This window comes from Grampus griseus, assembly GCF_964374135.1.
Source record: "Grampus griseus genome assembly, chromosome: 3".
NCBI classification, from domain to species: domain Eukaryota; kingdom Metazoa; phylum Chordata; class Mammalia; order Artiodactyla; family Delphinidae; genus Grampus; species Grampus griseus.
In genome coordinates, this window is record NC_139019.1 from 137,935,992 (window position 1) to 137,963,169 (window position 27,178).

At 37.5% G+C, this 27,178-nt stretch overlaps 1 protein-coding gene and 1 long non-coding RNA gene across 2 annotated transcripts in view; one reads left to right on the top strand and one right to left on the bottom strand.

The window, feature by feature from the left end:
* The window catches only part of LOC309820893, a 269,835-nt gene that overhangs the window by 236,295 nt on the left and 6,362 nt on the right, over positions 1-27,178 (bottom strand). The gene's annotated exons all lie outside the window — the stretch shown is intronic.
* Positions 42-22,184, top strand: LOC309820941 (peptidyl-prolyl cis-trans isomerase-like 3; the record flags this gene model as incomplete). The annotated part of the gene is made up of 4 exons (XM_082652003.1): positions 42-129; positions 247-399; positions 3,084-3,185; positions 21,520-22,184. 4 exons carry the CDS (start codon positions 42-44, stop codon positions 22,002-22,004), a joined length of 828 nt encoding a protein of 275 aa, XP_082508129.1. The 3' UTR covers positions 22,005-22,184.

The following is a 27,178-nucleotide window of genomic DNA, read 5'->3' on the forward strand; positions in this document are numbered from 1 at the left end:
GTCCACAACTTAGACCCAGTCCATTCTGTAAGGTCAGGTTCATGACTGGCATTGATCCTGGCCTTCAGTATCTCCACTATCGCAAGACCAGACTGTTTGGATCAGGGCCTGCCTGGGCTCTGCTCAGAGGTTGGTACTAGTTTGTTTTGAGTGACCTATTGACTCTTCTTTCTCCTGAGACAAATCCACTGTAACAAATGTCTCATCCTTTGCCTGGGTTTACTTTTTTTTTTTTTTTTTCCTTAGGGGAAAGTGCAAACGCAGTCCCCCACTACCACAAATTATGCAGTCGAGTTTCCCACATTTGGGGAAATCACAGGGGTCAGCACATCCGGAGTGCAATGGATAAGCCTTGCCCTGGGAAAACCACCTTCGTGATCATGGTATTTCCCCTGCCAGGTAAGTATGGGGTTTACTTTTTTGAAGATCCTGTTCCTTATGGGGAAGGATCTGAGGTGTCTTTCTCAAGAAGGTCTCTGTCCTGGGCACCAGAGTGAAGCTTAACTTCACTCTGGCAAGGGAGGTCCCCAACCCAGAATCCACTTCTGAATGCTTTCCTAATATGAGCCCTTTTTGTTCTTTTGGGTCTAAATCAGCGCTCTAACTCTTTCTCAGGAATTAAAACTTAGGGATTTATACTCTTGCCTATTGAGTGTGCCCTATCTTTCCTCCACCTGTGTAGTTCAGCTACACTGTGCCAGATTTTATTTTGGGTGCAGGGAGAGAGGACTGAAAAATATGTTTCCTCTGTTCCCCAGTCTGATGTGCCTCTGCAAGTCTATGGCCAGTATCAAAGTGGGACCATCTCAGAACTACCTGCCCTTTTACATCCACAGGTATGGGTTAGCAATAGTACTATCCATGGTGGGCAGCATCTGCTTTGTGATTACTTCTTCCTCATGAACTTCTTAATGATTTGTTCCAAGGAACTGGGAAACCTTGGTTATGGAGTCTGCTCCTGAACCCTCAGAAGGGTGTCTAAGGAGGGAAAGGTGATTCGGTAAAGAGGCCAGAATTGTACCTTTCTGATCTGATACAATAGTATGGATTAAGAACCTTACTAGGATCTACTGTTTCTTCCACATACAGCCAAATATTAGCTGGGTGCAGCTTTACTCCTTGAGTTCTTGGAAATGACCCCATCATTTTCAAGGTCGTCAAAGACTGGAGTTTTTGCAGGAATTTTTGCTCATCCCCATGTCTTTACTCTCAGAATTTCTTCTTTTAACTCCAGCTGCCCTACAAAATCTGGTCTTTCTTTGGATCAACCCAGACATAGAATCCAGTCCCAACTTGAAGTTTACCCCCAAACCCCACTTCCACAAAAAAACAAACAAACACACACACGACTGAGCAATATATCCTCAATTAAATATATCATAAGAGTGACAAAGCAAGAGGGTAGTGCTAACACATCCCATGGTAAATAATTTAACAACCTCTCTTAGTAACTGTTTGTCTTCCATGTCCTTTGAGGTGTTCTGCCCTGAGGTCTATCAAGTCCCCTCATCTACCCATGGAGTGCCTACCCTGCTGGTACCTCTCTCCCAGGTCCTTATCACCCCTAACATTTTAAATGTTCAAGTCTCCTACATCCTACTCTAAGCCACACACCTAAACACAGTGTGTTGTGGAAAGTGAGTGAGGATTTCTCCATAGCAAAATCCAATTTCTTATGAGATCACCTGGGATTACACAGAGCAGGATTTATGGTTGTACTGAATTACATACATAGTTATTTCCTCTGTGAATGGTTGCTTGATTTTTCTATTCTATTCTATAACTTCACCCAACCTACTATTCACTTTCTAATATTTTCAAAAATAAATAATGAAGTCACTTGACTGTGTGTATATATTATACACACACATGCATACATATGTCTACGTGTGAACTATACATATAACAGAGTTGGACTAATGTCAGTTTCATTATTAAGATTACAAACTGCTGAAATCAAGCACTACATCATTTACTTTGACTTCCTCAATTGCCCTCCAATTTTAATGAGCCTTGGTCTAGGACACCACACCTTCTCACCCATATGATGGGGTTTTATCAAGATTGACAGCTCCTTTTTTGGCAGTTCTTTCCCGTAATAAAAGCTTCTCCATAGTCAGCTCTCCACAAAAACTTAGACTTCACCTTGTGCCCTGCCCCATATCTGCTCTCACTGCACTGCAGGAAGTTTGTTTAGAAAATTCCCTCAAAATCCTAGGATCTCTGGCATTATTATTTATGTAAAGACTCACTGTTTAGATTTGGGAATAAGACAAACTGAGTTCAAATCCCTGTTCTGGCACTTACCAGTTATATGAATTGGTGTAAGTCATTTTCTTTGATATTCAGTTTTCTTATATAAAATATTGAGATTAGCATCTTTAGTCTATCTTTAAAAAATCTACACACATACACAAATATACAGGCACAGGATGAAGACTCCTAAAAAAAGAAGAATAAGGAGGAAAGCCTAGCAATATTGTTTGGAAAATATAATAGAAAGCTACCATAGTTAAAGTAGTCTGGTCCGGAAGCAGAACAAGATTAAAAAAAAAAAAAAAGAAACAGAAAAGAGTTCAAAATCAATTTAAAGATACACAGAAATTTTGCATTTGATTCAAGTCATTTCAAATAATTGGAAAAAGTTACAGTCAACATATTCCATTGAGGAAGATGGGAAACTGAAAAGTGGATTTTTAGAATGATGAGTTAGTTTTCAGAACACCTGGGTACTTGAACTCCCTTTTCTCCCCCTGGTGAGAATAGGGACCTCCTGACACAGAGCTTATACAGGAACTTGGATGTCTCTACATATTTTCATAAATTTTCTTGGACTGATAATGAAGGCCACAAGTAAACGGTGGCTTTGTTAGGGCAATAACTCAGCTTTCCAGGCCCAGCAGGCCCTAGTAAGTTGAGCAGGAAATCACCCACAGCTGCCTGACATCTTCAAGACTCTGAGGGACAGAGAAGGCTCCTGTGAGAAGTGCTGTGTCCACTCATGACATGGGAGGGAATCTTTTTTTATTTCTATATTGTGTGAGCATCTCTGACAATGTGCTATTTCTTCCCATTAATCATAGGCCCACCTTACTATCTGAAGAGCCCATCTATAGAGTATGAAATTAATTCTTTACCTCATTCCTTCTATGAAAATCAGTATCAGTCAAATCAAAGATTTAAAGGTAAAGAAAAAAACACAAAACACTGGATATTTTTTTTCTTAAACATCTCAGAGTGGGAAAGTTTTTCTAAATATGGCTCAAAAACTACTTTCAAAAGTTATCAATAAACTCGAATACACGGGGAAAACATTTCTCTACTTGGGAAAAGATATATATACAGACTAAAAAGCCAAAAACACTGGACAAATTGGAAGAAATTATTTTCCACCAAATATTGAAGGATTTATCTCCTTAATGTATAAGTTGCTCTTACAAAACAATAAAAATATAAAACATTCAGTAGGAAAAAATGAGTATATGGCAAGAATACAGCTCAAAGAAAAGTAATGTAAGTAATTTTAAACCTTTGAGAAAAATGTTCAGCCTCACTCACAATGTAAGAAATCCAAATTGAAATCCAAAAGTTGACATTTTTAAACTGCCTGATTGACAAAGCTAAGAAAGTTTAATAAATAACCATATCAGATAGGATATAGGTGAAAAAGGCACATTTACCTTTGATTACTATGGAACATAAATGGTTCCAACCACCATGGAACACAACTAAATGACATTTTTAAAAATTTGAAATGCATATGCCTGCATCAGAAATTCTATTCCTACAAATGTATCCAAAAGATTTACCCATGGATGTGTATTGAAGAATTTCAATATGGTAGCTCGGTGATAGAAAAGAACGGAAAATAACAAAAAATATTCATAAACAAGGACCTAGTCAAATAAGTAATGTATGTTCATGCAACATTAAGCTATGCAGTAGCTTAAAAGGACTGGGTAATTTCCACTGAGTGATACAGAATTGCCAAAATATATAAGAGCAAGGTGAAGAAAAATGTTTATAGTAGGTTACAGTTGTGTTACATGCTAGAGGCCATGTATCTCTATGTTCTTATATATATGCACAGACTACTGGCAGGGTATTCAAGAAACTAGGAAAGTTAGTAGTCAGTGGATAGTGGTACTGGAGGGCCAGGGAGCAAAAATGTGAGAGGAACTTCTTTTTTTATTGAATGACTTTTTTGTTTTCAAATTATAGACTATGAGCATCTATTACCTTTTCAAATAAATGAATAATGAGATAAGAAAAAATACATAATAAATAATACAGTCATCCATGATAATCTGAGCATAGAAGAAAATGTCAGAGGATGTATGGATGCTTTTTCACCTATTTAAAAAATATATATTGATTCCAATATTTTGTGTGTGTGTGTGTGTGTGTGTGTGTGTGTGAATTTCTCTCTCTGCTTAAGAAAACAGTTTTCTTAGGTACTATTTTCTTATATATCAATTTATCTTAGTAAATTACAATTCAGGTAAATTAATTATCAACATCAAATGAAACAAATGTTTTGTTTTGAAAACAATGCTAAAGAATAACCATACCAAAAACTATATTCAGCTTTTATATGCTTTTATATTTAGTATATTATACTGTTTTATTAAAATTTGTTTTTCACTAAAATTAGTAAAAGGTTTGGATTTTTTATCATAGTTACTAATTTTCTGAATAATGCTTACATTTAAAGAACAAATGATTAATTATATGGTCATATTCTAGATTTTACACCATTACTTAAGAAAAACGTGTTGAATACAAATTTAACCTGATAATTAGAAATATTCAAAAATTAGCTGCCCATTTTTTATCTTTTTATTTAGCTCATTTTATAAACATTTTTGCTACTTGGAGAATAAAATTACCCCCATGAGTGTTATGATTAGAATTTCAGTAGTACTCACTAAGCAGACTTCAAGTAGATCTTTAGTAGTGAGTTAACTGAATTAATCCATGGCATATCAGTGGCCAAAACGACATCATTTAAATACCTGTGCATAAAGTACCAGTTATGTTACTTAAAAAAAGTACTCAAAGATAGAATTATTGTTTGCAGCAGGGTTTAAAGAAACTTATTTCACTTATTTAGTAGCCAGCTCAATATAAAAATTTTTGTAATTTCTCCTTTTTCTCTATTTTTCTCTTTTCTCTCTCTCCTTATATACTTTTTATGGGAGGAATCACAATAATTAACTATGAAAGGAAAACAGGATTGGAAACTCTATTTTTATATTTTTATCTGATCATACTATTTACATTTTCTATCTATAGAATATACAATAATGAAGGTATGTCATTTGTATTTGTTATAGGAAACATTTTAAGTGGATGTCTGGGAAGGACATTACGCATCCCTCTCCCCCTTGCTTTTTATACTTTTACAAGAAGATTATGACAATTAAAGAAAAGTATTTTGAGAATGTATTTAAAAGGCTGGATCCTATGTGATCACTGTCTACGTGATTATTTGCAGATCCCAAGACAACGGGTTCAAGGACAGGTGGTTTATTTGGGAGGTGACCCTGGAAGACCCTGACAGAGGAACAGGGAAATGAGACAGAGAAGGAAAGAGAGCCCACAAAGTTCACGTTTTCATGTCAACTAACTGGATCTCAGTCCCCACTAGGATGAAGCTGGGGGCCAGCATGGCACCCGTGTCTCAGAGTCATCTTATCAGGGATCACTAGCTAAGCGTTAATTCTCTGGCCATTCAAGCTTGCAGCAGCCTGGGGAGAGCAGGCTCTGGCTGCCAGAAAGAATCCTCAGCAGGAAGTAAGGGCAATTGTGCATGACACTGGTAATGCCTGAGAGGATACAAGCAGGAAGCTTCAGCACTGCTTTAATCCCTGCCACTTAAAGTGATGGTGCACTTGATCATAACTTCCTGTGGTCTAAAGTTTCAAGTGTGTCTTCCCTCTCTACTGCCCTGATTTGGCTACTCCTGAGACTTGGGAGCTGGTCAGGACTTCTAGACAGGACTTGCCTGGAAGGGGAGTGAGGCCAGCTGGAGAGCAGATGAACATCAGGTCCATCATGCGTGTAGTGTTTCATTTATGTTTGCCCATGTGGAAGGTATTCTGCTTCTACAAACATCCTCAGTTTTTGTATGGGGATGATGCTCCCCCATGCACATCCTTTCAGTTCACATGAATCAGGGTGAGAACATGCTGGTTTAAGTCAGGACAGTTTAAAAAGGGCAGATTAACTACTAGGATCTTTGCTAAGAATACCAGAAAAGATCTTTGCTCTGGAGCTGAAGTTGGAAAGATTCTGCCCTGGTACCTCTGTCTGCCATTATGTGATCACAGGGAAAGAACCTCTCGGTGTGGATCAGTGAGAGAGAGCTGAGCGCTCAAGGGTGAGAGAAATTAGGTTCTGAGCCATCATTTAGAGGTGCAGTCCCTGTCCCCGCCAGCCTGGGTGACCATAACCTCCATGAATAAGTTGGTTGGAGTAAGACTTTTGGATTTGAATCTGGAAGGCTTCTAAATGCAATATTAGATTATCAGGTTATTATAATATAGAAAGTAATATTAATGTCCTATTTAAAAAATTTTCAGCAATAGGCAAATCTTTAATAAACAGAAACAAGTGTGACCGTGGCTAAGTTTTTAAAACTTTTTAGTGCCTTAGTATCCTCAGTAGTAGACTGAAGTAAATCACTGTACTGACATAATAGAGGGGCTGTGAACGGTAAACAAAAGCTACTAAAATTGTCAATTGTACAGTTTTTGTCACATCATATCATGAGCTCCGTGAGGACTACGACTCTGTCTGGTATCTATTTGTTAACCACTGTAAATGCAGCACCAACTATGCTGCTTGCACATAGTAAACCATCAACAGATGCATGGATGGAAGACAGCAGAAGTGACAGTCAAAAACTGAGCAACTGTTATGGTACCAGCACCATCAGAAGACACTGGGCAGCCACAAGGAATCAGTACAGCCCTACTTGTAGGCATGCCTACTGAAAATGAGCTAGGAAGAATGAGGAAACAAATATTAAAATGCAAATTATATGTAGGTACTTTCTTATATACAGTATATGCTACCTCACATCATTCTAAAGCTTTGGCTATCTTTGGTTTTTACCTTCAAACTAGCATATGTGGGGTGATGTTGCCCACTGGTTACTATTTTATGAAAAAAAATGATGAAAAAAATATTTTATGAAAAAATATGATGAAAAAATATGATGAAAAAAATATTTTATGAAAAAAACATTGCCAAAATATATTTTCTCGATTACGTGGATATTTTATATAGACTTCTTTACTCTTGAGAAAAGAATCATGACTAAATCCCTCCAACATTTTCCCTTATAAGCAGTGCCTTGCCTGTGCTATATAATTCTGCTGTTACAAGGACACTTTGGGATTATATGCTGAGTATATGAATGGTACTACCGTGGAAGTAATTTCATTTTAAGTCTCTCAATATGAGCTGGCTGGTTTTACTATTACTTTTGAGTCATGACTCCTTTGATAAGTACCATTTTTAATGCTTCTCTCCCTCCACCAGGCCTAAGATAGAAAATTACTCAGAATCGGAGAGTTTACCGTGTGGCTTTATGTCACATGGAAAGAGCAGAATACAGCCAGAGTAAAAACCCACCTCTCCACACCCTAAAACATTCAAGGTCTAGGTCTGTCTTAGGACTGAATCCAACAGTAAAATTGAAATTCATATTTTGATCAGGTAACCAATTCAAGCATTCAAGAATATGTTCATCAAGTTGCATGCTATTTTTTTACCATCCCACTATACCAGGGTAACTTTCCCAGATTCTCATTTACTCAAGGGCTGCCTCTTCCTTTTACCAGTGTTTCCTCTTGATATGTCCTCAGGAAATAGGAACTAATTTCAATATACGTTGGTTAATTCATTAAACAAATATTTGTTTAGAGCCTAAAAGAAAAAGCCACTGGGCTAACACTGATTAAAGTAAAACATAATGAGAATCATAAATGCCCTGCAACAGGAATACCAATAATAAAATTGCAATACCCAACATTTCTTTTTTTTTTTTTTTCTTGGCGGTACGTGGGCCTCTCACTGTTGTGGCCTCTCCCGTTGCGGAGCACAGGCTCCGGACGCGCAGGCTCAGCGGCCATGGCTTACGGGCCCAGCCGCTCTGCAGCATGTGGGATCTTCCCGGACCGGGGCACGAACCCGTGTCCCCTGCATCGGCAGGCGGACTCTCAACCACTGCACCACCAGGGAACATTTCTTAAAGTCAATGGAATATCTTACATCAGTCAACTGGGTGACTCAAATTGTCTATTCCCAGAATAAACACTTTGTTTTATCCATAGTAGGCCCTTGATGGAGCAGAACGGAATCATATTTGACATTCACTGGGTTTGGCAACTGCCATCATTGTTTAATCAGATACTTATAAGAATTCTTCATTTGTTATTACTGTTTCTAAATTACAAACAAGACAAAGATCAACAATTATTCAGTACTTTGGGCTTCAATCAAAATAAACTCAATGGAGTGTATCAGTCATATCCCATCCCACAAAATTCCATTTCACTGTACTCTCAATAATACTTCCTCCAGCATAGTGGATGAAATCCTGTGAGTTAACTTGCTTATTTATCAACAATCACAAAGACCACATTTCACTGCAGATGAACCATCCATTTTCAATTTATGACTTTTTCTTTGTGTATGAACGAATTGAGAAGGAATCAGGAAATTAAAGGTAAGCATTCTAACTAAAAAAAAGAGACTCTATTCATTTTCTACTTAATCTCATAAAATGCCTTTCTTTTTCTAGAAACTACCCCCCTTCCTTCAAATAACCACAAGAAAATGACATTTGCAGTACTTCAAACTAAAGTATGTATCATGGTATTGCAAATGTTTTCTAAAAGGTCAAAACACATTTTCTACTGTAAAGATTGTTGGTCCAGAAGCAACACAAATTTTTTAAATTATAGTGTTTAAAATCACTGAATATATATGTGAATATATACATTACATGTATGTAATTGTGTATGTGTACACACACACACATTTAATAGATTCACATGCAAGATGTTCCTCCCTCCCTCTTTCTCTCTTTCTTTCCTTCTCTCTTTCTCTCTCTCTTTCTTCCTTTCTAAAACACATTGAAAAACACTTAAATTCCTTAAGCATATTGCTTGGGTCTTCTATTTTATTTTTATATTCTTTCTACAGCACTTATATTGAAGACAAGGAATACAATGGTGGCATTCAATAATTGCTTTCTAACTATATATGATAAAGGAAAATTTAAAGGCTCTATTGTCCATAGAACACAAACTACTTAATAGTGACAATATGTATAGCCTTGTATTATAATATTAATATAGAAGTACATAATTATATGAAATAATCATTATCCATTTTAATTATAAAATATATATTATATAGTACATTATAAATACTGATACTATATAACACACAGTATAATATAAAATCCAAAGTTCTAAGTATGGGATGATATTAAGACATCGTCTAAACATATTTTTGTTCATCTCTATATACATAGTTCCTTTACAAGTAGTTTAAAAAACTGCTGAAGATATAGGAACAACCAAGTTACTTCTCAGAGAAACCCCCAAAATGTCTACCTCCTTAATTATAGATTATAGAAAGAAGAGCAAGGCATTATCATCATGACCATTGAGGGAAATGAAATACATCTTCAAGATCCCATGTGAAAAACTCTCTGCTATCTAAATTATTTTTCTCAGTAAATAAGATAGGCTTTTGAGGGAGATATGTCGTCTAGGTTTTTGAGGGAGACACAGGTATGTGAAATACAGCAGAGCTAACTGGAGGTAATTCCAACCATCAGACCATCAGAAATATATTTGTATGACAGATACATTTTAAATGGTAGAAGTACATGACCTAGTTTATTAGTTAAGTTACATTTATTGTCAGCAACAGAAACCAACTCTGGTAGCTGCAGGCAAGTGGATGGATATCTATTTGAGTAATACGATCACTCCATAGAGCACTGGAAGTTTGGAAACTCAGACTTAGAAAACAAAGGTTCATGTTAGAGTGGACAGCTACTGAACAGAAAACATGGCTTTTTCTTTCTTTCTTTGTTTAAAAAGTTTATTTATTTTTTAAAATATTACATTTTAATTTTTATTTCTTTTTTTTCATCTTTATTGGAGTATAATTGCTTTACAATGGTGTGTTAGTTTCTGCTATATAACAAAGTGAATCAGCTATATGTATACATATATCCCCATATATCCTCCCTCTTGGGTCTCCCTCCCACACTCCCTAATCCACCCTTCTAGGTGGATACAAAGCACCGAACTGATCTCAATGTGATATGTGGCTGCTTCCCATTAGCAATCCATTTTACATTTGGCAGTGTATATATGTCCATGCCACTCTCTCACTTCATCCCAGCTTCCCCTTCCCTTTCCCCGTGTCCTCATGTCCATTCTCTATGTCTGCGATTTTATTCCTGTCCTGCCCCTAGGTACTTCAGAAGCATTTTTTTTTCAGATTCCATATATATGTTTTAGCATATGGTATTTGTTTTTCTCTTTCTGATTTACTTCACTCTGTGACAGACTCTAGCTCCATTCACCTCACTACAAATAACTTCATTTCTTTTTATGGCTGAGTAATATTCCATTGTATATATGTGCCACATCTTCTTTATCCATTCATCTGTCAATGGACACTTAGGTTGCTTCCATGTCTTGGCTATTGTAAATAGAGCGGCAATGAATATTGTGGTACATGACTCTTTTTGAATTATGGTTTTCTCAGGGTATATGCCCAGTAGTGGGAATGCTGGGTCATATGGTAGTTCTATTCCTAGTTTTTTTAAGGAACCTCCATACTGTTCTCCATAGTGGCGGTATCAATTAGCATTCCCACCAAAAGTGCAAGAGGGTTCCCCTTACTCCACACCCTCTCCAGCATCTACTGTTTGTAGATTTTTAAATGATGGCCATTCTGACTGGTGTGAGGTGATACCTCATTGTAGTTTTGATTTGCATTTCTTGAATAATTAGTGATGGTGAGCTTCATTTCATGTGTGTGTTGGCAATCTGTATATATTCTTTGGAGAAATGTCTATTTAGGTCTTCTTCCCATTGTTGGATTGGGTTATTTGTATTTTTGATATTGAGCCATATAAGCTGCTTGTATATTTTGGAGATTAATCATTTGTCAGTTGCTTTGTTAGCAAATATTTGCTCCCATTCAAGGACTGTCTTTTCGTGTTGTTTATGGTTTCCTTTGCTGTTCAAAAGCTTTTAAGTTTCATTAGGTCCCATTTGTTTATTTTTGTTTTTATTTCCATTTCTCTAGGAGGTGGGTCAAAAAGGATCTTGCTGTGATTTATATCACAAAGCATTCTGCCTATGATTTCCTCTAAGAGTTTTATAGTGTCTGGCCTTACATTTAAGTCTTTAATCCATTTTGCATTTATTTTGGTGTATGGGAGTGTTCTAATTTCATTCTTTTACATGTAGCTGTCCAGTTTTCCCAGCACCACTTATTGAAGAGGCTGTCTTTCTCCACTGAATGTTCTTGCCTCCTTTACCAAAGATAAGGTGACCATATGTGCAGGGGTTTATCTCTGGGCTTTCTATCCTGTTCCATTAATCTAAATTTCTGTTTTTGTGCCAGTACCATACTGTGTTCATTACTGTAGCTTTGCAGTAGAGTCTGAAGTAAGGGAGCCTGATTCCTCCAGCTCCATTTTCTTTCTCAAGATTGCTTTGGCTATTTGGGGTGTTTTGTGTTTCCATACAAATTGTGAAATTTTTTGTTCTAGTTGTGTGAAAAATGCCATTGGCAGTTTGATACGGATTGCAATGAATCTGTAGATTGCTTTGGGTAGTATAATCATTTTCACAGTGTTGATTCTTCCAATCTAACAACATGGTATATTTCTCCATCTGTTTGTATCAACTTTAATTTCTTTCATCAGTGTCTTATAGTTATCTGCATATAGTTTTTGTCTCGTTAGGTAGGTTTATGCCTAGGTATTTTATGTTTTTTGTTGCAGTGGTAAATGGAATGTTTCCTTATTTTCTCTTTCAAATTTTTCATCATTAGTGTATAGGAATGCAAGAGATTTGTGTGCATTAATTTTGTATCCTGCTACTTTACCAAATTCAATGATTAGCTCTAGCAGTTTTCTGATATCATCTTTAGGATTCTCTATGTATACTAATATGTCATCTGCAAACAGTGACAGTTTTACTTCTTCTTTTCCAGTTTGGATACCTTTTATTTCTTTTCCTTCAATGATTGCTGTGGCTAAAACTTCCAAAACTATGTTGAATAATAGTGGTGAGAGTGGGCAACCATGCCATGTTCCTGATCTTAGAGGAAATGGTTTCAATTTTTCACCACTGAGAATGATGTTGGCTGTGGAGGGTTGTCATATATGGCCTTTACTATGCTGACATAAGTTCCCTCTATGCCTACTTTCTGGAGGGTTTCTATCAAAAATGGGTGTTGAATTTTGGTGAAAGCTTTTTCTGCATCTATTGAGTTGATCGTATGGTTTTTATCCTTCAATTTGTAATTATGGTTATCACATTGATTGATTTGCATATACTGAAGAATCCTTCCATTTCTGGGATAAACCCCACTTGATCATGGTGTATGATCCTTTTAATGTACTGTTGGATTCTGTTTGCTAGTATTTTGTGGAGGAGTTGTGCATTTATATTCATCAGTGATATTGGCCTGTAGTTTTCTTTCTTTGTGACATCTTTGTCTGGTTTTGGTATCAGGGTGATGGTGGCCTCATAGAATGAGTGTGGGGTGTTTCTTCCTCTGCTAAATTCTGGAAGAGTTTCAGAAGGACAGGTGTTAGCTCTACTGAAATTCTTGATAGAATTCACCTGTGAAGCCATCTGGTCTGGAACTTCTGTTTGTTGGAAGATTTTTAATCACAATCTCAATTTCAGTCCTTGTGATTGGTCTGTTTATATTTTCTTTTTCTTCCTGGTTCAGTCTTGGAAGGTTTTGCTTTTCTAAGAATGTGTCCATTTCTTCCAGGTTGTCCATTTTATTGGCATAGAGTTGCTTGTGGTAATCTCTCATGATCCTTTGTATTTCTGCAGTGTCAGTTGTTACCTCTCCTTTTCCATTTCTAATTCTACTGAATTGAGTCTTCCTCCTTTTTTTCTTGATGAGTCTGGCTAATGGTTTATCAATTTTGTCTTCTCAAAGAACGAGCTTTTAGTTTTATTGATTTTTGCTATCATTTCCTTCATTTATTTTTCATTTATTTCTGATCTGATCTTTATAATTTCTTTCCTTCTGCTAACTAACTTTGGGGTTTTTTTGTTCTTCTTTCTCTAACTGCATCAGGTGTAAGGTTAGGTTGGTTGTTTGAGACGTTTCTTGATTCTTGAGGTAGGATTGTATTGCTATAAACTTCCCTCTTAGAACTGATTTTGCTGCATCCCATAGGTATTCGGTTGTCATGTTTTCATTGTCATTTGTTTCTAGGTATTTTCTGATTTCCTCTTTGATTTCTTCAGTGATCTCTTGGTTATTTAGTAGTGTATTGTTTAGCCTCCATGTGTTTGTATTTTTTACAGTTTTTTTCCTGTAATTGATATCTAGTTTCATACCATTGTGGTCAGAAAAGATACTTGATACAATTTCAATTTTCTTAACTTTACCAAGGCTTGATTTGTGACCCAAGATATGATCTGTCCTGGAGAATGTTCCAGGAGCACTTGAGAAGAATGTATATTCTGTTGTTTTTTGATGGAATGTCCTATAAATATCAATTAAGTCCATCTTGTTTAATATATCATTTAAAGCTTGTGTTTCCTTATTTATTTTCATTTTGGATTACCTGTCCATTGGTGGAAGTGGGGTGTTACAAAGTACCCTACTATGATTGTGTTACCATCGATTTCCCCTTTTATGGCTGTTAGTATTTGCCTTATGCATTGAGGTGCTCCTATGTTGGGTGCATAAATATTTACAATTATTATATCCTCTTCTTGGATTGATCCCTTGATCACTGTGTAGTGTCCTTCTTTGTCTCTTGTAATAGTCTTTATTTTAAAGTCTATTTTGTCTGATATGGGAATTGCTACTCCAGCTTTCTTTTGATTTCCGTTTGCATGGAATATCTTTTTCCATCCCCTCACTTTCAGTCTGTATGTGTCCATAGGTCTGAAGTGGGTCTCTTGTAGACAGCATATATACTGGTTTTGTTTTTGTTTTCATTCAGCCAGTCTATGTTCTTTGGCTGGAGCCTTTAATCCATTTACATTTAAGGTAGTTATCAATATGTATTTTCCTATTACCATTTTCTTAATTGTTTTGGGTTTGTTTTTGTAGGTCTTTTCCTTCTCTTGTGTTTCTTGCCTAGAGAAGTTCCTTTAGCATTTGTTGTAATGCTGGTTTGGTGGTGCTGAATTCTCTTAGCTTTTGCTTGTCTGTAAAGGTTTTAATTTTTCCGTCGAATCTGAATGAGATACTTGCTGGGTAATCTTGGTTGTACGTTTTTCCCTTTCATCACTTTAAATACATCCTGCCACTGCCTTCTGGCTTGCAGAGTTTCTGCTGAAAGATCAGCTGTTAACCTTATGGGGATTCCCTTGTATGTTATTTGTTGTTTTTCCCTTGCTGCTTTTAATATTTTTTCTTTGTATTTAATTTTTGATAGTTTGATTAATATGTGTCTTGGTGTGTTTCTCCTTGGATTTGTGCTATATGGGACTTTCTGTGCTTTCTGGACTTGACTGACAATTTCCTTTCCTGTATCAGGGAAGTTTTCAACTATAATCTCTTCAAATATTTTCTCAGTCCCTTTTTTTTTTCTCTTCTTCTTCTGGGACCCTTAAAATTCGAATGTTGGTGCATTTAATGTTGTCCCAGATGTCTCTGAGACTGTCTTCAATTCTTTTCATTCTTTTTTCTTTATTCTGCTCTGCAGTAGTTATTTCCATTATTTTATCTTCCAAGTCACTTATCCCTTCTTCTGCCTCAGTTATTCTGCTATTGATTCCTTCCAAAGAATTTTTAATTTCATTTATTATGTCATTCATCATTGTTTGTTTGCTCTTTAGTTTTTCTAGGTCCTTGTTATATGTTTCTTGTGTTTTCTCTATTCTATTTCCAGGAATTTGGATCATATTTACTATCATTACTCTGAATTCTTTTTCAGGTAGACTGCCTATTTCCTCATTTGTTTGGTCTGGTGGGATTTTAACTTGCTTTTTCATCTGCTGCGTATTTCTCTGTCTTCTAAGTTTGCTTAGCTTACTGTGTTTGGGGTCTCCAGTTTGCAGGCTGCCAGTTCGTAGTTCATGTTGATTTTGGTGTCTGCCCCCAGTGGGTAAGGTTGGTTAAGGGGGTTTTGTAGGCTTCCTGGTGGAGGGGACTAGTGCCTGTGTTCTGGTTGGTGAGGTTGGATCTTGCCTTTCTGGTGGGCAGAACAACATCCGGTGGTGTGTGTTGGGGTGTCTGTGACCTTTTTATGATTTTAGGTAGCCTCTCTAATGGGTGGGGATGTGTTCTTGTCTTGCTAGTTGTTTGGCATAGGGTGTCCAGCACTGTAGCTCGCTGGTCGTTGAGTGAAGCTGGGTCTTAGCGTTGAGATGGAGATCTCTGGGAGAGCTGTCGATGTTTGATATTATCTGGGGCTGGGGGGGGTTTCTGGTTGACCAATGTCCTGAACTCAGCTCTCCCACCTCAGAAGCTTAGGCCTCACACCTGGCCAGAGCACCAAGACCCTGTCAGCCACACGACTCAGAAAAAAAGGGAGGCATGGCACGGGGTTATCAGCTCGGTGCTTTGTGACCACCTGGAGGGGTGGGAGGGAGGGAGACGCAAGAGGGAAGAGATATGGGAACATATGTATAACTGATTCACTTTGCTATAAAGCAGAAACTAACACACCATTGTAAAGCAATTATACCCAATAAAGATGTTAAAAAAAAAAAAGGGAGAAAAGAAAAGAAAGAAATTAAGAAAGAAAAAGTAAAATAAAGTTATTAAAATAAAATAATTATTAAATATAAAAAATTAAAAATAAAAAAGAAAGAAAAATAAATGGAAGGAAGAAAGAAGAGAGCAACCAAACCAAAAAAACAAATCCACCAATGATAACAAGTGCTAAACTCTATACTTAAAAAAAAAAAAAAAAAAAAAAAAAAAACGGCCAGACAGAACCCTAGGACAAATGTAAAAGCAAAGCTATACAGGCAAAATCACACAAGGAAGCATACACACTCACAATAAAAGAAAAAGGAAAAAAAACATATATATATATATATATATTTTTTTTTTTTAAAAAAAAGGAAGTGGGCAACCGAATCAGTAAACAATGCTACCAGTAACAATAAGCTGTAAATACTAAACTAAGATCAACATAAAACCAGAAACGAATTAGAAGCAGAAAGCAAACCCCAATTCTACAGTTGCTCCCAAAGTCCACCGCCTCAATTTTGGGATGATTCATTCATTGTCTGTTCAGGTATTCCACAGATGCAGGGTACATCAAGTTGACTGTGGAAATTTAACAGGCTTCTCCTGAGCCTGCATAGAGAGATTTCCCCTTCTCTTCTTTGTTCACACAGCTCCTGGGGTTCAGCTTTGGATTTGGCCCTGCCTCTGTGTGTAGGCTACCTGAGAGCGTCTGCTCCCAGGCAGGCCAGGGTTAAAGTAGCAGCTGATTAGGGGGGCTCTGGCTCACTCAGGCTGGGGGCGGGTGGGAGAGAGGGGTACGGAATGCAGGGCGAGCCTGTGGTGGCAGAGGCCATCGTGATGTTGCAACAGCCTGAGGTGCACTGTGTGTTCTCCCGGGGCAGTTGTCCTTGGATCATGGGACCCTGGCAGTGGCAGGCTGTACAGGCTCCTGTGAGGGGAGGTGTGGATAGTGACCTGTGCTTGCACACAGGCTTTTTGCTGGCTGCAGCAGCGGCCTTAGCATTTCATGCCCCTCTCTGGTGTCTATGCTGATAGCCGCGGTTCGCACCCATCTCTGGACCTCCTTTAGGTGGTACACTGAATCCCCTTGCCTTGCACACCCTGAAACAGCGGTCTCTTGCTTCTTAGACAGTTCCAGACTTTTTCCCGGACTCCCTCCTGGCTAGCTGTGGAGCACTAGCCCCGTCAGGCTGTGTTCACGCAGCCAACCCCAATCCTCTCCCTGGGATTTGACCTCCGAAGTCCAAGCCTCAGCTCCCAGCCCCTGCCCGCGCCAGTAGGTGAGCAGACAAGCCTCAGGCTGGTGAGTGGTGGTCGGCAGCAATCTTCTGTGCAGGAATCTCTCTGCTTTGCCCTCTGCACCCCTCTTGCTGTGCTCTCCTACGTGGCTCTGAAGCTTTCCCCTGCCCACCCCCCGTCTCCACCAGTGAAGGGGCTTCCTAGTGTGTGGAAACTTTTCCTCCTTCACAGCTCCCTCCCAGAGGTGCAGGTCCTGTCCCTATTCTTTTGTCTCTGTTTTTGCTTTTTTCTTTTACCCTACACAGGTACATGGGGAATTTCTTGCCTTTTGGGAAGTCTGAGATCTTCTGCCAGAGTTCAGTAGGTGTGCTGTAGGAGTTGTTCCACATGTAGATGTATTTTTGATGTGTCTGTGGTGAGGAAGGTGATCTCCACATCTTACTCCTCTGCCAACTTGAAGGTTCCCCCAACTTTTTCTTTTTAAAAAGAAAAGTTTGGGTACCTCTCTGTAGCTGATGCAGTGAATGATTTCTAGAAGTATCCTACAGCATCTTTGCATCATTTGATCAAGATTCAAAATTCTGGGCAGGAGTATGCAATTAGCTAAGCTAATTCACATTTCTATGCCCTAGTTCTCGCAGGTGAGGTAAGACACAGTCTGATCCTTTTAGTTTTAGTTCTAGAGCATGTAGTACAACCTTGCACCAAAGCTACTTGAAATGCAAAATTCCTCCTCTAAAGGAAAAAGGGGGTGAAGACTATAGAGGTACTTTTTTGAAAAGCCAATATTCACTATACTTAGACATGACAGTAAGAAAATCTTTTCTCCATTTTACACATAGATCATTTTGTAATAATCTTCCAAAGCTATGCCATTTATTTATTTACTTGTTTATTTATTTATTTGTTTATTTATCTTGTTCTTTGTCAGTTTAACTTGCTCACTGTCATCAATGACTAACATATAGGTCTCATAAGAACCAGAATCTGTCTCTCTGGTTCAATGCATTTAGACCAGATACTGGTAAATCAACACTTAGTTTATCAATATCTATTTGATGAACTACTTGACTGATCAATAAAAGGACATTGTAATGTGTGGAAAATACTACTTCCCCAATTTCTTTGCCCAACTGAATCCTTCTGAGTCACTTCTGACACAACTCTGTGGGGTATTTTCAACCTCAAATAATTGTTATGACATAGAAGCCTTGACTAAATCGATGGAGAGCTTCCCACTATGTTTTCACAGACTCAGCAGGTTTATCTCTACAGTCCCGTGTAGAAAGTGTATTTTTTACCTACTTTCTCTAATGGTCAGTGTGCTAGAGTTAACAATGAACTTGTGATGTTAAAGAATCAAGTGTGAAACAGATGCTTCCTCCTGGTCCCTCTGAAATTGTTTTAAGTTTCAAAAAGACATTTTCTAAATACCAATGGAATTTGAAAGATAAATGTAAACTGGACTTCTTAGAGTAGCTTTCACAGTGAGAAGCTTCTAACATCTAATTCTGAAGAAAGAGTCAACAGTAAAGATTTGAAAGGAGTAATGAGAGTTATTATGGCAAAAAATGTCAGAAAGGTATTCAGTGTTTGTTTGTTTGTTTGTTTGTTTGTGGGTGGACCTGGGGAAGATAAGTAGATGTCAAGATTTAGGTTTAGGGTCCAATAATTCTGGGTAATGCTTTCTGTCTAAAACCGTTTTGTCTTTTAACACCCAGTTCTAGGTTCAGGTACGTAAAAGGCTTACCTGAACTTCCACAAGGTGGCCTCCCTTCTATGTTTCCATTACATGCTACTTCATTTGAAAATTTACCATATTTTTTTGACACTTAGTTTATTTTCTATATTTCTCTACTCAGATGCTATCATTCCAAATTCAGAAGCCCCATCTTATTGTTCTTTGTGCCCTCAGAACCTAGCTCAACATTGTACAGCACATATAGTTCAATATATTTTTCTTGAAATATTAATTGGTCTAAGGTAAATATTGTCATGTAACTTGCTGAAAAATCAATGATAAGCCTGACTTCTGGGTTATATGAAGAAAGGTAATATGTTAAAATAAGAAAACAATTTCTACCCCGGAACCCGTAATGAAATTCCCTCTCATCTGTTAAGTAGTAAATATTATGAAGTTTTAAAAAAAATCAGCAGTATGTAAATAATCAGCAAGGACCATCTCCTGAATATGAAAATAAAGTTCAGAGACAATAAGATAATTATTACCTTTCCGCTTTTAAAGAGTTAAGAGAGAAGGTGAGCAAATAGATGTAGTCAGGCAACAGGAAAAAGAAAAAAGGAGGGACAGGGAATTAGAAGTACAGAACAAGATACAGTTTCTCATCTTTGCCAGTCTACCTGGGATGACTTAGAAAAAAATGGATGAAGACAGAAAATCCCAGTGATACCTTGTTTCTGCCATGGCACTTTTAGATCCATTTTAATGAGGCTTTCTGAGTTTCCCAGAAAATAAACTCTCTCCCTCTCAGGGTTCCTATATTTTCCAGATGCTTCTGGACATCTGATAATTTCTGCAAAGACTTTGGCCATTAGTAATTTCCAGACATCACAGCCTTTACTAACAGAAAGCACTGGAAAATAATTCCCCTCATCTTTACAGACATTAGCTTTAGCTATCTATAGTAGGGCCCTTTTGCAGAAGAAGTGGAGTAGAGAAATCTTTTGCTAGATACTATAAAAAAATTCTTTTTTATGTTTTCACTTCTTTTGAAGGGATGCTTGCTTGCTTGCAAACTAACTCAATCAACCTTCTTCCCCATTACTCAATGAAAGGGCAAAAGCTTTATAGGGAAAAAAAAAAAATAGGCTTCATGAACAGCCAATGTTCCACAAGCATTCAGCATAATGTGAAAGCACTGAATTATCTTCTAAAATAATATGATTTTTAATTAAGAAAATAAATGTAAAGAAGAAAAATTATTCATAATATAAAAGCCTTTTCATATAACTTTTATATGTTATCCTTGCTCCATTCTCAGAAAAATATTTTTTTTATTTACATAGTAGTTCCTGAATATTGTGTATCCCTTGTTAAATGTCATATTGAGGAAAAGTATATAGTTTAAAAGTGAACATTTCCATTAACCCCAGGCCCCAATGTCCTGGGTCCTGTAGTGAAGGCAGCATTAAGTAGAGTTCCCTTCTACTCTTTGGTGGACTTAAGGCATGAGGGAGAACTAAATTCTTGTTTTAATCTATTGAGATCTTTAGTTTGTTGATTTGCAAAGTGTAATCTAGCCTACTGTTTTAGATATGAGAGTTATATCTCTCATAAAATAAAAAAAGTATTCTTTTATTTTAGAACATATTATTCAAGTTTATGCTACTATGGACAAAGATTGTCACCTGCCATATCAGTGAACAAAGGATGTTGGGGCCATAAAGCCATCAGCCACTGCAGTCATCCTGCCCTACCTCGGATGGTGCACCTTGAGGGGATTCAGGATGGAGAAAACAGGATATTGGCCCTAGATACTTAAAGTGCATATGAAAGAAATGATTTCAGTGAGCCCAGACTCTTTCATCTTACCATATACAGAAAAGGGCTAAATTCAGTAAGCTGAGATGTCTGTTTTTCTTTAATTAACAGTCCTGGTTTCTTTTGCAAAAACTCCTACATATCCTGGCTCTTCCCTTACTTCTTTGGAACAGTCCCTTAGAGCTATCTAAGAGACTGTTTCCCAGGCTTAAGTCCTCAGTATGTCCACCAAATAATAAAAAATAATTCTCAACTAGGTTGTGCACTTTTTTCCAGTTGACACTACTTTGTATTTTTTCTATAACTTGCTCTTTTTTTTAACTTGGAAAATCACTGTTGTTAGTCCACATTAATCCACTTTATTCTTTTCAACAGATTTATGATATTTTACAAAATTAATGTAACATAACTGATATATCAAATTGGTTGAAAGAATATAAAATGTTGCAGAAGAGGACTCCATATGGACTCAAGCTTCCATAAAGAATAAAAGTGAATGAGGAGCCCAAGGCACTTCTAGAGGATGACCAGAGTTATGCTTGTTGTCCTAGTGTAATTATTAAAAGATAATTTTGACCCTTTCCTAGTCAAAAGTGTACCTGGTGGGGAGAAATTAGTGTCTCCCTAGTTCTAGTCGTTTGGTTTGAGACAGGGAGGAGGGGGCGGAGGGAGGAGGCGAGCAGGTGAGGGGCGTTCTCTCTAATGGGTCCCTTGCTCGACCTCCGGTGGCCTGAAGAAACTTAATTTCTAATCTGCAGACCCGTGGGGGCAACTGCGATTGCACCTTGGCTCTTTTAACAACCGCTGTGCTAATCGAAGTGGTTAATCGGTGACACTGCATACAGATGTAGGTGATATTAAAATCGAAGTCTTCTGTGAGAGGACACCCAAAACATGTGAAAATTTCTTGGCTCTTTGTGCCAGTAATTACTACAATGGCTGTATATTTCATAGAAATATCAAGGGTTTCATGGTTCAAACAGGAGATCCAACAGGTACTGGAAGAGGAGGTAGCAGTATCTGGGGCAAGAAATTTGAAGATGAATACAGTGAATATCTTAAGCACAACGTTAGAGGTGTTGTATCTATGGCTAATAATGGCCCAAACACCAATGGATCTCAGTTCTTCATCACCTATGGGAAGCAGCCACATCTGGACATGAAATACACAGTATTTGGAAAGGTAATAGATGGTCTGGAGACTCTAGATGAATTGGAGAAGTTACCAGTAAATGAGAAGACATATCGACCTCTTAATGATGTACACATTAAGGACATAACTATTCATGCCAACCCATTTGCTCAGTAGCTATAATAGACCTGGACAAATACTTGGCAAACTATTCAAGGAACACACCTATTATGGTTTACCCAGTTTTAATTATGTCAGAGATTGCATCATTATACAACTTGTTTACAACTAAGATCTACTTGTTTACAGCTAAGATCTTCTATGAGTTGGTGGTACCAAGGGAAGCCAAACAGCTTTTACTCCTATTCTTAGAGGGTATTCTTTACTGTAACTATTACCTAATGCATTTCTTTAATTTTTTTAAAAACCTTATGTTTAATTTTGTTTTTCCATATAAATATTCATTTAAAAATGCTGAGTCTCAAATCCAGGCATTGTTGAGCACCCTAATTACATGCTCCTACCATATGTAGTCCACATCCTGGAAATATTATTTTCTATTAATTATTTACTTTATACAGTTAGAAAGAGGAAGGACAAATAAAGAGATGGCCTAGAAAGGCCAGTCAAAAAAAAAAAAAAGTGAATGAAAAGAGCAGAAATAAGGAAGATGGTGAATTCAGAAACAAGTCTAGGGTAAAATGAAGATCAAAAGTGGAACAGATAAGACATATGATGTAAGTTTGCTAAAATGTAAATTATTAAGAAAGAAACATAGACAAAAGCAAGGGAGACCTACTAATCACCTATGGACAAACCATTATGAGGGAAGTTGTCTTTCTGAAATTTATATTTATTATAGAACCAAGAATACTACCTGATACATTCACCTATTTAGGGTTTAAAACGTGCCTGTAGAGTAATGATAAAAATAAAAATAAAAATAATTCCTATCACTTATTGTAAATTTAATATGTGCCAGACAGTGTGCTCTGTGCAAAGTACTTGTGCTAAATCTTGAAAAGGTCCCTCCAGCAAATTTTCATTCAATTTATTCACTTAGTAAACACTGTCTAGATTCCTCTTTTTTTTCACAACCACACATAATCCAGCAGTGAGTTCTACGGTCTCTACTTTCAAAACATATCCCAAATCTGACCATCTCTCATCCCTTTTACAGCTCCCCTCTAATCCAAGCCACCTTCATTTTTAGGAACAATATAATAGCCTTCTAACTAGTTTCCCTGCTTCCACAGTTCTTCATCCAGCAACAAAATGGTTTCAGCATGTAAAGCAGATCGTATCACCCCTCTTATTCAAATAATCCTCATAGATTCTCAGTCAGGAACTGTGACTATAATAAAGTATTACTCAGAGGGAAAATGAGGAAGAAGATGATGCCCAGGAAACACCTCAAAAATTAGTCGCAAAATCCTAAAAGTCAGGTTGTCCCATGAAGAATGATGGAACTGCTGATGCAGCTCACTAGATACAAGGAGTCAAACAGCAACACCAGCTGTTGGGATTTGGGGGAAGCTGTGACATGGGTGCTTGAACTCTGCCTGCACTCAAGTGTTACTACTTGCCATAGGTAGCCACCCAGGTAACCCTAGCCTCGAAGGGCTAATGAAAAAGCGCCTGCCACAGGACACCAGACGGTTCAATTAACAGCAAGAGAATCACATAGGTGACAGAGAGGGAAGACTTCAGGAGGCTCATCAGAGGACTACAGCAGAGGGAGACAGCAGTAGATCAGAGAGTTGCTGAGAAATATATTAAGTTGATCAGCCAGCAGCACTAATGGAGGGTCAGAAGGAACTGATAGTGAGTTACTCGCAGGCCCTGTGCACAGCTGCTAGCAGCAGGAAGAGCTGGCAGGGTGAGGGGAAGGGGCAGCTAAACAAACTGTCTAACGTGCTGACTAGACAAGCGGTGGGATCAGACAGCAGGGGTAGGAGATTCAACTGCCGGAGGATCAGAAGAATGGGAAAGACAAAGACAGAACAAGGTCAGTCAGGGGTCTGAGTAAAAGGAGTAGCTGATTGGGTGGCAGTCTGATTGGCCAGCTGTGACAGCTCATCTCACAGGAAAGGGAGCCAACTGTAGGAGGAGCCGGGAGGACTGAGGGGACAGAGCAATTGTTAGAGCCCAGGAATCTCAGAGTCAGAAGAGCTCATGAGAGCTGACAGCAGCTCCGCCAAGCTGGGGGTGGGGTTGTTTGTGAGTTTGCAGCCTGTGCCTTTGGTCAAGGGTTTATTTTTCACACCACAAGCAGAGCATGCTGTTCAGCTGCTTTCTCCACTCTCGCAAGGCTCAGGGGACTGTGATTTGAAGTCTCCTTGACAAAGTAGGGCAGTGGCCAAGTCTCAGCTCCTGTCAATACAGCAGCCTGGACCAGGAGCTGAGGCCTGCACTGGAACCCTGGCCAGCCTGACTCACCAGGGCAGAAAAATACACAAACACTCCTTTTCTTCTTCCCTCCCTCCCTCCTTCCCTTCTTTCTTTCTTTCCTCTTTTCTTTCTTCCTTCCTTCCTTCCTTCTTCTTTCTTTCTTTCATTTTAACATAATACACGCATTATTGGAAGAGTTGCACAAAGGATTCTGAATGTAAAGGTTTAGGTCAAAATACGACATATCCTTAAATAAATAAATAAAATATTGCACCACAGCCTAACTACAGCTGAATCACCATCACGGAAGGAACCTCTGGAATACAGAAATAAATCTGAAATTTGATATAAAAAAATACGACATATCTTAAATGTGTCAGAAATGTCGGTTCCATGTTCTTTAAACTTCAGGCATAGTCACTCCCCAACTTAAGCATTATGTTCTTTTTTCACCCCATCAAACCACTGTAAGTATTTTTTTTTTCTGTTAGAACACACAGTCAGAAACACACACAACCTTAAAACTGCTTTATACAATGGAATTTTTAAAAATAGAAAATATATATAAAGCTTGAAAAACAAATTATTTCCTTATTTTTCTTTCTGTTGATGGCTTTCTGACTTTCTTCTAATTTGAGTCTATCACCATCAAACCCATCCTAAATATTCAGAAAGCTAGCTGCCTTCCTCTAACCTGTATTTTTCTTATTTGTGACAACTTGAGAATTCGAATGCACTTAATAGTAACAATAATATCTACCGGGCTTCCCTGGTGGCGCAGTGGTTGAGAATCTGCCTGCCAATGCAGGGGACACGGGTTCGAGCCCTGGTCTGGGAAGATCCCACATGCCGCGGAGCAACTAAGCCCGTGTGCCACAGCTACTGAGCCTGCGCGACTGGAGCCTGTGCTCTGCAACAGGAGAAGGCTGCGACAGTGAGAGGCCCGCGCAGCGCAATGAAGAGTGGCCCCCCGCTCGCCGCAACTAGAGAAAGCCCTCACACAGAAACGAAGACCCAACACAGCCAAAAATAAATAAATAAATAAATTTAAAAATAATAATAATAATAATAATAATAATATCTACCTTTTTTGAGTGCCCAGTTGGAAAAATGATATAAGATTAAAAACTATTCATATCCCCACTTTTACTGGGAAATGAGACTCACAAGGTTTAACCAAAGTTACACACTAGTAAGTTGGTAAGCTGAAACTCAACTGCTACCCACTCACCTACTGTGTCACACAGCCTTTGTGTTTCCAACAAAATTAAAAGATGTTGGATAAAAACTTGCATAAGATTTTACTATTCTTCTCACTTTTATTATCTTCAAGAAATAGACTACAGGAAGCTTTTTGCCAAGGCTTAAAATTTCTGTACATTATGAAAAATAGTCCACATACATTTAGAATGTATTGGGTGACATTCTCACAAGAAGTGAGATTGCTATATTTGGAAGGTGTTACAGCAGGTGTGAATTAAAAATGTCCTTATCATACCCCTTTTGACCTCCTCTATCATCTGGATAAGAATCTGACCAAGAAATAAATTAAAAACGTGATTTTAATGTATGAAGTAATTTATTCAATATTAACTGGTCTTGAAACTGTAATAATTAAAACAATGTGGTCCTACAACAAGAATAGACAGGTTGATTAATGAAACAAAATAGAAAATTTAGATTCAAGTAAGTATAAGATTTAAATTAGTATAAAGGTGACACTTCAGATTGCCAAGGGAAAGATGAACTTGCTAATGGTTCTAGGTTAATTTTCTGACTATTAAAAAACAGTAAGATCCTTGTGTCAAAAAAAAATACCAAAGTGAATTCAAGATAGATTTAAATTTAAAATTGGTAGAGTCTATGTTGGAACATACTTTAGCCAATATGTACGAAAATTTTTATAATGTGCTTGGTTTTTCACTCAACACTTTTACTTTCAGTGGATGTCCATCACATCATTGTTTATTCTAACAAAACAGAAAGATTAATGATAACATCATATCAAACAATAGGGGAATCCCATAAATAAAATATAGTGTATACTTATAAAAATGGGCTACACTTATAATTACTAATAATTTGTGCTGTAAGACATATTAATTTTGTAACTAGAAAACAAATAAAACCAATATTTTAATGAAATATAAAAAATATATAAAATATATATATACAGGTAAGCTACTATAAACTCCTTGAAGCCAGAAAGGGCACTTTTGGTGTTAGTGCCAGTTTTATTCCAAGAGAGGCCTAGAGTGGTTAACACTGTAACTCATACTCAGTAGGCACATAATAAGTATGTGATTATGTCAATTATCACTGTCCTAAAATCATTCCATAATTTCCCAAAGTTAATTTTAAAATGTCTTTGTATCATCATGATCCTCTTTGAAGATGCCTAGGTAAATGCTTTCCCCCACCAGTTGTTATTTAAGCCTTAATACACCATATAATTTTTATATATTATATTATGTACTGGTTCCAGTCCAACTATAAACCAATGAGTCAGAATGACTAAGGAAAAGTAAGAAACACAGGGCAATTCTTTCATCTTTCCAATGTCTCTCTTCCCCAACAAATGGGGTCCAATGAGAATTTCTTCCCATGTGGACTTTTGAAGGATCTGTTACTATTCCAAGCATAGCTGTAAGTGAACATCAGCCTCAGTATTATTCTATTCCATCATACATGAGTTTTTCAAAGAAGTAATACATTTTATCTGCCTGCCCTCTCTAGGAGATAGAGAGGAAGAAGAAATAATCATTCCTTACTGGTTACATGACATGAATCATAATGATTATTTTGGACAATGCTTCAAAATTCAAGACATTATACATGAGTCATACTTTGGAGATCTTGAACAACAACAACAACAAAACAAGAATCCTGAGCATTGGTCTAAAGAACACATTGATTTGTTTTGAAACATGAATAATATCACTAATTAGTAACTCACAAGC